This window comes from Homarus americanus, unplaced genomic scaffold (assembly GCF_018991925.1).
Source record: "Homarus americanus isolate GMGI-L3 unplaced genomic scaffold, GMGI_Hamer_2.0 scaffold22069, whole genome shotgun sequence".
NCBI lineage: Eukaryota > Metazoa > Arthropoda > Malacostraca > Decapoda > Nephropidae > Homarus > Homarus americanus.
Window position 1 is genome coordinate 241,265 of NW_024736328.1, and position 12,508 is coordinate 253,772.

The 12,508-nt window shown below is 40.2% G+C and overlaps 2 protein-coding genes across 4 annotated transcripts in view; both read right to left on the reverse strand.

Moving 5' to 3' along the window:
* LOC121872141 (receptor-type tyrosine-protein phosphatase delta-like) overlaps nucleotides 1–12,508 on the reverse strand; it is a 56,901-nt gene that overhangs the window by 41,991 nt on the left and 2,402 nt on the right. The window contains exons 3-4 of one of the 2 annotated variants that reach the window (XM_042374811.1): nucleotides 12,191–12,448; nucleotides 11,652–11,939 (exon numbers count right to left, since the gene is read on the reverse strand). In XM_042374811.1, coding sequence (XP_042230745.1) covers nucleotides 11,652–11,939; nucleotides 12,191–12,448 — 546 coding nt within the window. The remainder of the gene's footprint in view (nucleotides 1–11,651; nucleotides 11,940–12,190; nucleotides 12,449–12,508) is intronic. The other variant, XM_042374810.1, reaches the window with a different exon arrangement.
* On the reverse strand, nucleotides 3,953–5,995 carry LOC121872146 (circumsporozoite protein-like). 2 transcript variants are annotated; one of them, XM_042374823.1, is made up of 3 exons: nucleotides 5,417–5,995; nucleotides 4,720–5,037; nucleotides 3,953–4,665 (listed from the first exon to the last, which is right to left on the reverse strand). In XM_042374823.1, the coding sequence occupies exons 2-3, from the start codon at nucleotides 4,923–4,925 to the stop codon at nucleotides 4,242–4,244; spliced, it is 630 nt and encodes a 209-aa protein (XP_042230757.1). In that variant the 5' UTR covers nucleotides 4,926–5,037; nucleotides 5,417–5,995; the 3' UTR covers nucleotides 3,953–4,241. The 2 variants fall into 2 exon arrangements, with proteins under 2 accessions (XP_042230757.1, XP_042230756.1); XM_042374822.1 differs by having other exon boundaries at nucleotides 3,953–5,037; nucleotides 5,417–5,993.

Below are 12,508 nucleotides of genomic sequence, written 5' to 3' on the forward strand. Positions count from 1 at the left end.
TAAAATGGAACACATCCTTCCAGAAGGACATCTTTTACATGATAACAAACTTTGAGAGTAACCCAAATTTGTTTTTATCGTTAGCCCAAGAATCTCGAGGATAAAGTCTGTCACTCGTTTCTGCCATAAATAAGAGATCCAATGCTAAGTGGAGAATGTCTGACCTCACGTTGTGGTGTCGGGAGAAACTTCCAAGCTGAAGACGAACACAAGTTCTGTCAGATAAGAATTGACTCATGAAAAAACTACAATAGAGCTTTTCTTGTTTGGATGTGCGTCACACGGGTGTCCAAAACAAGACACTGGAAATATTATTAGCGAACATTTGATGTAGAGAGTCAGTATGTATAACTTTTTAATCAATGTACTAACAAAATACTTGAAGTTATTTGATAATTTGATTTATTCTCTTACGCTCAACTTTTTGTTTATTTCCTCCTTCAGGGCAATGCTTCACCCTCAGTAGCTATACGAAAGCTGGCTCAGGCCAATACTCGTCTGCAGCAAGTCGAGTAAACACTTGTTTTTTATTGTGTTCTTTATCATGAAAAACAAAGTCATTCGGTATTCCATAATATTTTAGTGTTTCTATATTATATATTGAGAACAAACACTTACCAGCAAGAGCAAGGTAACAAGGAAGCCCCGTAAGTGGAAGAGTTTATTCAATAAATTCTCCATACACGTTTACATCGATTGAGCATGCGTACAGTATAGACGATCCAGGAATATAATGTACATATACACAGAGCACGTATACGAAAAAAAATTCATACAGTAGGTAACGCTGATATGCAAACAATGATAGACAGTACGGATAGACAGCAAATTATATTGACTATATATATAATGGTAATATAGAAAGCCATTTAAATTGAAAAATAAAGAAGGTTCAGGAGAGGGAAGTGTCCTTTGTATCTCCTGTTCATATTTAGCAACACGAGTGAAAAGTTTTGGGAGACAGGAAACACTTTTTTGTAGCACATATGAATCTAGAACTTCAACTGTGATTACCGAAGAGTGAATTACTATTTTATAAACATATATGAACTATAAGGTGCTCCGATTAAGCTGTTGACTTTTTCTTCTTAGACTCAGAAAAACCTAAACACACCTGAAAACGTTTTAATTGGGACAAGCGTTTCATTTGCTGATGCCGCTGGACCCCACATGAAGCATCCCGATAACAGATAGGTAGGTAGGTAGGTAGGTACGTTAGGTAGGTTGGGTTAGGTAGGTAGGTAGGTAGGTAGGTAGGTCGGTAGGTAGGTAGGGTTATATTAGGTAGGTAGGTAGGTAGGTCGGTAGGTAGGTAGGTACGTTAGGTAGGTTAGGTTATATTAGGTAGGTAGGTAGGTAGGTAGGTAGGTAGGTAGGTAGGTTAGTTTATATTAGGTAGGTAGGTAGGTAGGTAGATGGCTAGGTAGGCAGTTAGTAATACTAGTCAATGGTGAACTTTATTTTACGTTCAAAACGGATATACCTCTCTCTCTCTCTCTCTCTCTCTCTCTCTCTCTCTCTCTCTCTCTCTCTCTCTCTCTCTCTCTCTCTGTAAATTTAAAATAATTTGTTTCTTTTATTTCTTTATTGGGTAACTCCTATAAGTCTCAGAGTTGCACTTTGGGTATACTGTATAATATATCTAATTATCTTGATAAAGAAAGTTACTAATTATATCAATCCAAAATAACCAGGGTAGACTTTTAATGAATTATTGGAATGTACATTATATGAACATCTGCCATAATGATGTACAGTCGGGCTCAAGAGTTCCATCCCTCCCAAAATGAAGCAGCAACAACCTGGAATGATATAAAACAGACCAACAACGCCAGACGACTGTCAGGGTGAGTGAGTTCGGAGACTCATTACCGTGGCTCAGTTTCACCACGGGAGAAAACTGTACGTAACATAGCCTCAATATTAAATAACTCCTTCCCTGTACCTCACACACACAGGTAACACACCTGTACCTCACACACAGGTAACACACCTGTACCTCACACACACAGGTAACACACCTGTACCTCACAAACAGGTAACACACCTGTACCTCACACACACAGGTAACACACCTTACCTCACACACAGGTAACACACCTGTACCTCACACACACAGGTAACACACCTGTACCTCACAAACAGGTAACACACCTGTACCTCACACACACAGGTAACACACCTTACCTCACACACAGGTAACACACCTGTACCTCACACACGTAACACACCTGTACCTCACACACAGGTGCACACTGCCTCCACACACACACATAACAGACCTGTACCTCACACACAGGTGCACACCTGTACCTCAAACATGGGTAGCACTGTACCTCACACATGCTTACCTGCACACATGGGTACACCCTGTACCTCACACATGGGTAGCACACCTGTACTCACACACATGGGTAGCACACCTGTACCTCACACACAGGTAACACATCTGTATCTCTCACACACAGGTAACACACCTGTACTTCACTCTGAGTAACACACCTGTGCTCACACTCACAGTAACACACCTGTACCTTACATATAGGTAACACACCTGTACCTCTCACACACAGGTAACACACCTGTACTTCACTCACAGGTAACACACCTGTACCTCACACACAGGTAACACACCTTACCTCACACACAGGTAATACACCTGTACCTCACACACACAGGTAAAATACGTTACCTCACACACAGGTAACACACCTGTATCTCACACGCAAGTAACACACCTGCACCTCACACACAGGTAACACACCTGCACCTCACACACAGGTATCACACCTGCACCTCACACAGGTATTACACCTGCACCTCACACACAGGTAACACACCTGTACCTCACACAGAGATAACACACCTGCACCTCACACACAACAGCTACACATATTTCAATAAATGTCCTAATATTAATCTCCTGTACTTCATATCCTTTTATTCATTCACTTTTTGTCACTTCAATGACCATAAATCTTAATTACATTCTCTCTTATAGCTAAACAACATAACACAATGACTGTTTATGCGTTACATTATCTTTCACTGTGATAAAATTCTATCTTACCAACTTATAATAATTTACAATGTCTACACCCACTAAAAAATTATTCGGCGCCCGTGTCATATTGTATCACTCCTTAAGGGTGCCGAAAAATGTTTTATTGGTTGTAAATTAAAGTTTAAGTTTTATGTACAGTAATTTTGTACACCAAACATTACTGTAAACCCACTAAAAAATTATTCAGCACCCTTAAGGAGTGATACAATATGACACGGGCGCCGAATAGTTTTTTAGTGGGCGTACAAGAGTTGAAAGATGCATGAGTCCTTTTTCTTATTTCCCTATAAACATTCGTTCGCAAACAACAATATTTGTTTATACATACGGTGTAGTAATACACTATTCCCGCTAATAGTAATATACTTATCACCTTACTTGGAGTAACACTGTAGATGACACCTTAGGAATATTATAAATATATCGTTAAAGAAGCTTCCATAAGTCGTTTTGGATTGAAGTATTAAAATTGAAAGTAGTTGCCATCGGCTAAACAGTGCGGATACAGCACTAAGACTGCTATTCCTCACCACACAAGGAGGCAATGTGTCCGGCAATACACTACACAGTTAAGTACCCGTTCACAGCTGGGCGACCTGTAAACGCCGCAGGCGACTCTTTAGGCTGGGGCAATTTAACGATGAAAATATGAGCTTTTTTACTGAAATAAGAGTTACTTGATAATATGTGATGTTAATGAATCTAACTACAAATTTATCTACTTACTTAAAGCAGTAAATGGATGATGAAGGTTATGCTAACTGAATGTCAGGTTATAATCTTCGATCTTACGCAAAAGTATGGAAACTCTTATTGTTAAAGTTAGTCTTTTGTATTATAATTAAATTCAATACAATAACATTATAAAGAGAAAATACAACCCAAAAATCTCAGCTTTTACCTTTAACTTTTTCACTGAAGACAGCAATAAAACTTAACACTGTAATGATGTATTGACTCGTCTGGGAATTATTGAAGAAATACATCAAACGTCAAAGTAATGTCTGTTGAAGAGTTTGACAAAGTAGAGTTTATCATTACTGGACCCTTTACATTCAGTTTTTAATATTTGAAAACACGAGAGTAATTTTCCTGCATCACCGATATATGTCAGGGTAGGTATGACTTTGGTCACCTCTACACACTCCATTTAGCAGATATGCTTCTTTGTGCATTGTTATTTCTGGCCACCAGAGCGTGTCTCAACTTTATCTGATGCTCGTCTTTGTACTTTATACTTCTTACCAACAGGCCGGCCTTCAAACATTGATGCTCTCCTTTGTGCATTGTAGCCCTGACCTACAGGCCGGCCTTCAAACATTGATGCTCGCCTTTGCGCATTGTAGCCCTGACCTACAGGCCGGCCTTCAAACATTGATGCTCGCCTTTGCGCATTGTAGCCCTGACCTACAGGCCGGCCTTCAAACATTGATGCTCGCCTTTGCGCATTGTAGCCCTGACCTACAGGCCGGCCTTCAAACATTGATGCTCGCCTTTGTGCATTGTAGCCTTGACCTACAGGCCGGCCTTCAAACATTGACGCTCGCCTTTGTGCATTGTAGCCCTGACCTACAGGCCGGCCTTCAAACATTGATGCTCGCCTTTGCGCATTGTAGCCCTGACCTACAGGCCGGCCTTCAAACATTGTTGATCGCCTTTGTGCATTGTTATACTGCCCCTTAAGACCCTCAGGTGTTTCTGATGCGCGTCTTTGTGCCATTTCATTCTGACCTCCTGGGCGTATATCATATGATTCTGATATGCGTCTCAGTCCACTGTCATTAATTACTCCACGTGGCGTCTGTGATGGGCGTCTTTCTACAGCATTATTTCTTGCTGGTGTGATTTCTTCGGTGAACATGCTTGAATTAGGTCTCTTAATATTTATTTCGTCCAAGGCAATGTCTTCCCTAGGTCCTTGTTCGTGGGATAAAGATTCCTTATTCCCGGGAGTTTGTTGCTCGTTCACATACCTGAAATTATTTTGTCTTTTAATTTACTCCTGATTTAATTGTAAGTGATTTACTAGTAGATACTTTATGTTGTGCGTATAGGAGGTAAAGGGAAGAACCAGAAACAGTTCTGATGGTGACGAAATGAAAACGAGCGTGAAGAAGAAATGGGGAGGTAAGGTATAGGGAAATAAGGTTAAGAGTGATGGACACAAGGATAAAGCACAAATATATAGAGAAAAAAGAAGATAACAGAAGAGTTAGCGATGAAGGTAAGAGGTGAAGCAAGGGACAAGAAGTCAGTCATTAAATAACATTCACATTTTTGGGGCATCATTGACAGTTAATAAAATGTCCCAAGATGAATATTAATATTTACAAAATAAGACAAACTACTTACGGATCTGGATATTGAGAGTAAATATTTTGACTTCGTTCCAATAGGGTATCCTTCCTGGAGATTGGGGGAGTTTTCCTTGACTTGTTTCTGTAAACATAAACGCTGGAAGCCACGAGTATCACAACAAGCAACACACCGCCAACAGACGCCCCGATTATTATTGCAGTGTTATTGGTATTGTTATTGTTGTCTGGTGGTTTGGTGGTGACGATAATTTCAGCTGCATCACCATAACCAGCGCCATTACCAGCCTGGAGGGGTAAAGGGTTACAGTTAAAAGGTGGATGTGATGGAACACTCGGCCACTAACAACAGGAACAAGATCGAAAAGGTTACATAACAGACTGGATGGAGGGTCAACACTAGTAGGAAGTGACTGTAAGAAGAACCATTTAATACCGTGAGAAACTATAGTTCTCTCCGGTCACGCTGCTTCTGTAATAATAAAACAAATGAAAAATCATCGATATTATCATCAACCCCAAAATAAATTTTAGTAAATAATTAGTCAATAAATATTCATGGTTTGGCTGTACAGATAGATGTATGATCTCTTCAACTCGTTAATACAAAACCTTACACCTTACATCTCCCTCCGCTTAACATACTCATACAATTAATGGTATAGTCGTATTCTGTAGATGAATTAAAGTTAGTAAACACAAACCAATTTTACCTGTGGTCCAGTGGATAGCTGCCTGACTGCCAACCTTGGTGGACCGGACTGAATCCCGTAACCCACGGGGGAAACTTTCCTTTGTTGATTTTCAAGATGAATTTGTTTGCAGAAGTGACTAGAGTGTTTCAGGTTGGTAACTGTGTATGCCCTTTTAGAAATGGCCAGGACAATGCCTTCATCCTCCGTGTTGGGTGACCAGGTTAATTGCCAGCCTTCCAGTATTCCATTGAGTTGGTCAGGTAAAGACCAGTTTAAGGTGACAGTGGTCTGAGTCTTGTTTTCGATCTTCAGGTTTTTAGGTTGAGAGGGTTCTGTTCATGTTACAGGAAGATAGAAGATGAAGGAAGAAAGAACATTAGTAAAAAGGATTTCTTTCATTACCAATATAGTAATGTTCAAGTTGTATTACGACATATTCTGAATGAATTATACGTAAATTTGTTGATCCTGTATTAAGAAGGTAAACCTGATAAAGACGGTATATTAAACCTTTTATGTGTAGAGATAACTGGAGGAGTCTCCTCTTAACACTGAAATATGACGACCTCTTTATAAACTGACTGACAGATAAAGGGGTGACGGATGGCAGTGTGTACAGACGGACACAGTGAGGAAGCCAATACTTTCCTACCATTAGGTGAATGTTGAGGTAGCAGACACGTGCTTCACTACTTAAAATGGTGAGGTAATGTACATTTGAGATACGTAACTTTCATCTACTGAAGCGAGACACTGAAGCACCCAACATCTACCTTCATATATCAAACACTAAAGCAGCAGACATCTAACTTCCTGCTAAATCACGTTGAAGAAACAGACACTTACTCTCTGGTCTGGTGGTACTGGTGCAGCAGGCCTTATTTCTCCCTGCTTCATCAACGCTTAAGCAAAAATCAAACTCCGTCTGTGGTTCAAGGCCACGTAACACCATGGTGAGGTTTCCCTCACCTTTCATAGTCGTGCTGTTGGAATCTGTGAAATACCCAATTCTCAGTGACCTGAACCTTCACACATATTACTCGCACTGTGCAGAAAATATTTACAACATCATTCAAAATATATTATCTTGTTATAGTGAAGTATTAATATATTACGGTCTTCAAAAGTTATAGAATAAAAAAGACTGAACGCTCATGGGTCTTAGTATGACAGTAATGTTCCCCCACCTCTATCTTCTCGGACCTCTCCCCTTGATATTCCTGTTTCTGCCTCTAAAGATTTTAAAGAATAATAATAACAATAATAATAACAATAATAATAATAATAATAATAATAATAATAATAATAATAATAATAATAATAATAGAATAATAACAAAGACTAACTTTGATGGCCATTCCACTGAACAGTTGTTATCCAGTTCATAAAGTATTCGTCCACCGGGCAGTCATGTACGGCGAGGGACCAGGAGATGTGAGCTTCCCGAGAATTACTGCCGTCACAGTTTAGGCTGGAATCTGTAACTGTATTATAAGAAAATGTCAGTCTGGACACGAACACATTAAACAGCGAAAATATTGCCTGAATATATCGTATATGAACAATGTACACGATCATAGACGAATAACGATAACGAAAATACCATGAAATATAAACCGGTTTAACCTTAAGATCATTAGAGCTTTTGTGTTGCTTTGTTTTGTAATAAATGCCAACACTTAACACTAAGGTGGATCAATGACAATCACAGGCGACATATAACAAAGAACATGAATAACAGCACAAATTTACACTGAATTTTGTATTATTAATCAAAACAAATAAACACATCATCACTAGAGACCCTCCGAGGGAAACTTGTTGGGCTATATTACAAAAATAATGACTGACAGAATTACGATTAACTGTGCATGATACAGGTTAAAGAATGAGTATATGCTCACACTTCCAGGATGCATATAAGTTCTGGTTTAAAGAATGAATATATTCTGTGGCGTACGGATTGTATATATGTATATATAAATATATGTGTGTGTGTGTGTGTGTGTGTACTCTGACACATAGAATATATGGTCAGGTCAAGAGTTCGTGTGAAGCAGTGTCGACTCTACTATATATTATGAGATGAAACAACACGCCTGCACCAGATGACATCAGGGTATAGTTCGGAGACTCAATCCCGTGTCTCACTTCACTGCGTCACATCAACTTTTTTTAGAATCTTTATCTCGTTAACTCTGTTTCTACCAGTTTATAAACGCTTTGAGTGATGTATTCAGTCTAGTCTAAATTGGGAGAGATAATATTATTCACTCTGAAGATAATGCAGAACAAATTTCACAGATCTCGTATTATTAATTACACAAACACACACACACACAAAACTACTACTACTTTGCTGCCACTCGGGAACGAGTATGACGATCATCCAGCTATGATACAATGAGTTATTGAGGATGTCACCTTCATTAGTGAGTTCTAAGGTGACAAAAGAGGCCGATACGGGACCGGCAGGATCGTTCACAGATATTGCACATGTGGAGGGCTACATCTAGTGCGGGAAAGGCGGCGGCAGAGTCTTTCCGGCGTTGGTGCTTGTCTGCCTTAGTATGCAGTCGGGATAACTCGAAAGTATTGACACCTTCTCGTGTGGTGCTCCTCCAAGCGTTACAGTGTGTAGTCGTCTCCCAGGTGAGGGGGTCCATTTGGCACTTTTTCAGGTTTGTCTTAAGACTATCCTTATACCTTTTCAGTTGCCCGCCAGCTTTACTTTTACTATTCGTTGGGTGACTGTAAAGTAGCTGCTTTGGCAGTCTACGGTCGTCCATGTGGGTAACATGGCCAGTCCAACGTAGTTGTTCATGGATAATGGTAGCCTCGGTGTTCCTATTGTTGGTGTCAGCGAGAATACTGGCATTTGTTCTCTTGTCTTCCCAGCGAACTTGGAGGATGGAACGTAGACTACGTCGGTGAAAGTTTTCAAGTGCCTTGAGGTGCCTCCTTTATGTGACCCATATCTCACTGCCATATAGCAGGGTGGGGAGGAACTCTGCTCAATATACGTGCAACTTTGTATATGATTTCAGCTCCCTACAGCTGCAGACACGGGTACGGAGTCTGCCAAAGGCTTGAGATGCACATTTGATCCGATGATGAATCTCTCCATCGATGTCCGCAGTGGTGGAGAGGTAGGAGCCGAGATACCGAAAGTGAGTAGTACCGTTAGGCTGGATGGATGGTGGAGGTGTGGCTGAACCAGGGGCAGGCTGAAAGAAAATCTGAGTCTTACGTACATTCACCTCAAGGACGAAGTGTGCAAACTCATGTGCGTAGGTGTTCAGGATCCCCTGTAGGTAGAGTTCAGTGTGAGCAACATGGGTGAGGTCATCTGTATACTGCAGTTCAGTAATGGAAGCTGCCGACACCTTTGTTCTTCCCTGGTGTCGTCTATGTTGAAAAGACCCTTCATCCAGTACTCGATGTCCACCGTGTCGGCTAAATTGGCACTAGCACTAGTAAGGAAGGCAGCCAAGAAAATGGAAAAGAGAGTTGGAGGTCAATCACATCCTTGTTTTACCCCCGTTTGGATGTGGAAGACCTCAGACTGGGTACCATTGTGCAGGACACTGCCGTTTATGCCATCGTGGATTTGCCTCACAATGACGATGGATTTTCGTGGGCAACCAAAACGGCTGATGGTCTGCCAGAGGGCTTCCCTATTCACCGAGTCGAAGGCCTTGGTTAGGTCGATGAGGGCCATGTACATGGTCACGACGCAGTTCTCCGCACTTTCCCTGTATCTGGCGGGCAGCAAAGATCATGTCAGTGGTGCCACATGATGGTCTAAAGCCACATTGAGATTCTGGGAGAAAGTTTTCCGCACACACACACACACACACACACACACACACACACACACATACACACACACACACACACACACATGACTGCAATAATCTTCGCCTCTTCGAGATTATACATACTGACTCTTCTCTTCCTCAGTTCATGACTAACTTTTGCAATCTCTTAGTTTTTGCCTAAATAAAAAAAATATATTATCTTGACCCAAAAGTTATTTTATTACATAATAATTAACATCATTAGACAAAATATAAAGTAGAGCCAATATTTCTCTCAAGTTGATAGTTTACAATATACATTTTGATGCGAACAAATACACTTACCAAAATTTGAGATAAAAGCTTCATCTGTAGGGGATTCCTCCCCCCAATCTACTACTGTGTGAGCTGAGACGCTGACGGTGTAGTTCTCACACGGAGTTAGATTATTGATTGTGTGTGAGCAGCAACTTTCTTCGGGTATTTTGGTGTTAGTAGGAGTACCTTTTGAGTCAGTCCAAGTGATTCTGTACTCGTCAATTACGCCATTCTTTTCTTCAGGTTCAGTCCATTTAACAATGAGAGAAGTTTTATCGTTGTGCAGGTTTAAGAGTTCAGGAGGTCCTGGAGCTGAAAGTCATTAAACAAATATAATATGAGACGATACTGCAGTCAGTATATATGGGAGAAGGTTATGTGTATGAAGCTCTTATATCATTAAGGATATTATGAAGGGATTCTGAGTAACTCTCTGAAAAAAACAAGAAAAAACTATTAGGACACACCGGACCACCTGACAACTATTATCGTGTATGTGTGTGTGTGTGTGTGTGTGTGTGTGTGTGTGTGTGTGTGTGTGTGTGTGTCACATAAAGTACCGATAACTTCAAAAACCTAAGTCATGTGCTTCTTGTTATCGCAGTTAATACTGTTCCTATATATAAGGAAGATCATTCACAGACACATAAAACAAACTCAAACGGTTTCATTTTAGCAAAATAATCTAAGGTTATCTTCCTATTAAGGATTAAAACACAAGTGAAAATATTGCCAAACACATTAGGTTTTATTTTTATTACTAAACTTTATTGAAAATCTTATTATACACGGATGTATGGGTATATGAGCCGTAGTACAGGTGACAGTCTTATTATACACGGATGTATGGGTATATGAGCCGTAGTACAGGTGACAGTCTTATTATACACGGATGTATGGGTATATGAGCCGTAGTACAGGTGACAGTCTTATTATACACGGATGTATGGGTATATGAGCCGTAGTACAGGTGACAGTCTTATTATACACGGATGTATGGGTATATGAGCCGTAGTACAGGTGACAGTCTCTACAAACGCCAGTGAGATGAAGGAACCCTCAACTGAGTAATTATAGAACTGAGATCACGCATCAAGCTGTTGATTTTTGTCTATCCTCGAGAGATTTTCCGGTTTCAAGGAATTTCAAGCTTCACTTAAACAATAAAACAACAAAAACAAATCTCCCAAATAAATGACGTTAACAAGATAATATTCCTCATCCAAGAAAATTAAACGAGGCAAATCGGACAAAATTCTCTCAAATACGTGAAGAGCAAACTTTCATAACAAAAAGCTGCATTTTAAGGAGAAAATTAAACCAGAATTAACAAAATATATTCTGTTACGGACTAAATGTTCTGCGCATAACAAAATTGGATGTAAGAGCGAATGAGCCGACGGTGGAGTACAGTGTATCATCTACACATAAATCAACAATAATAAGAGAGTCAACTTACTATCTTGTTGTGTAACATTCCAGCATGTTAGAGGTGGTCCAAAACCTGCATCAGTGGCTGCTGCAATATTAACTGTGACGTTGGCGTACGGAGGAAGGCCTCTCAGAGAAGTGTTAGTTACGGTACTGAGTGTTTCATCTGAGCCGTGCTCGTCCTCCCACAGACTGGACCATGACCAGCTAATATTGTAGTTACTAATATAACACGCTGTGTCTGGCGCACTCCAGTTAAGAAACATCGAGTTTGTTTTAATGTAGTCAAAGTCACAGTTCAGTGGTGGTGGCGGTACTGAGGAAAGATGTGAAAGATTTTGTTAAGGTACACACACACACACACACACACACTACCTATAACACCCGTAGAAACGCTGTTAGGGCAGTTGACTTACAAATATTACTGTATCTTTAGGTTGATAATATTGAAGTTAACATTATTTACTTATTATGACCTACCACAACAAGCAAGTGTCTCTTAATGTTAAAGTTTCATCTTAAACATGATGGAAAAATAAGACTTGATGAGCGCAACACAAGTCTTACCTGAAGCTAATGTTTTGCCAGACGCAATGGGACCTTCATACGATGCGTTATAGTACACAGAAGTTACTATATAATTATATTTTGTACAGGGTTGTAGTCCACCTATGATAAGGAAGGTGTTATTTGTATCATTGTAGGAACCATCAGTTACATCTGTGACTTCATAGTACAGAGGTTCTTCATGAGGTGGGTCCCATGACACGTTGAGAGCGGTGCTTGACACTGCCTCCACTGTCACGTTTCCGGGCTGCCCACGTCCTGAGGGAGACAATAGGTGTGAGAGGTGATGCTGGATGTGAGAAACACTTTGGAAATTTT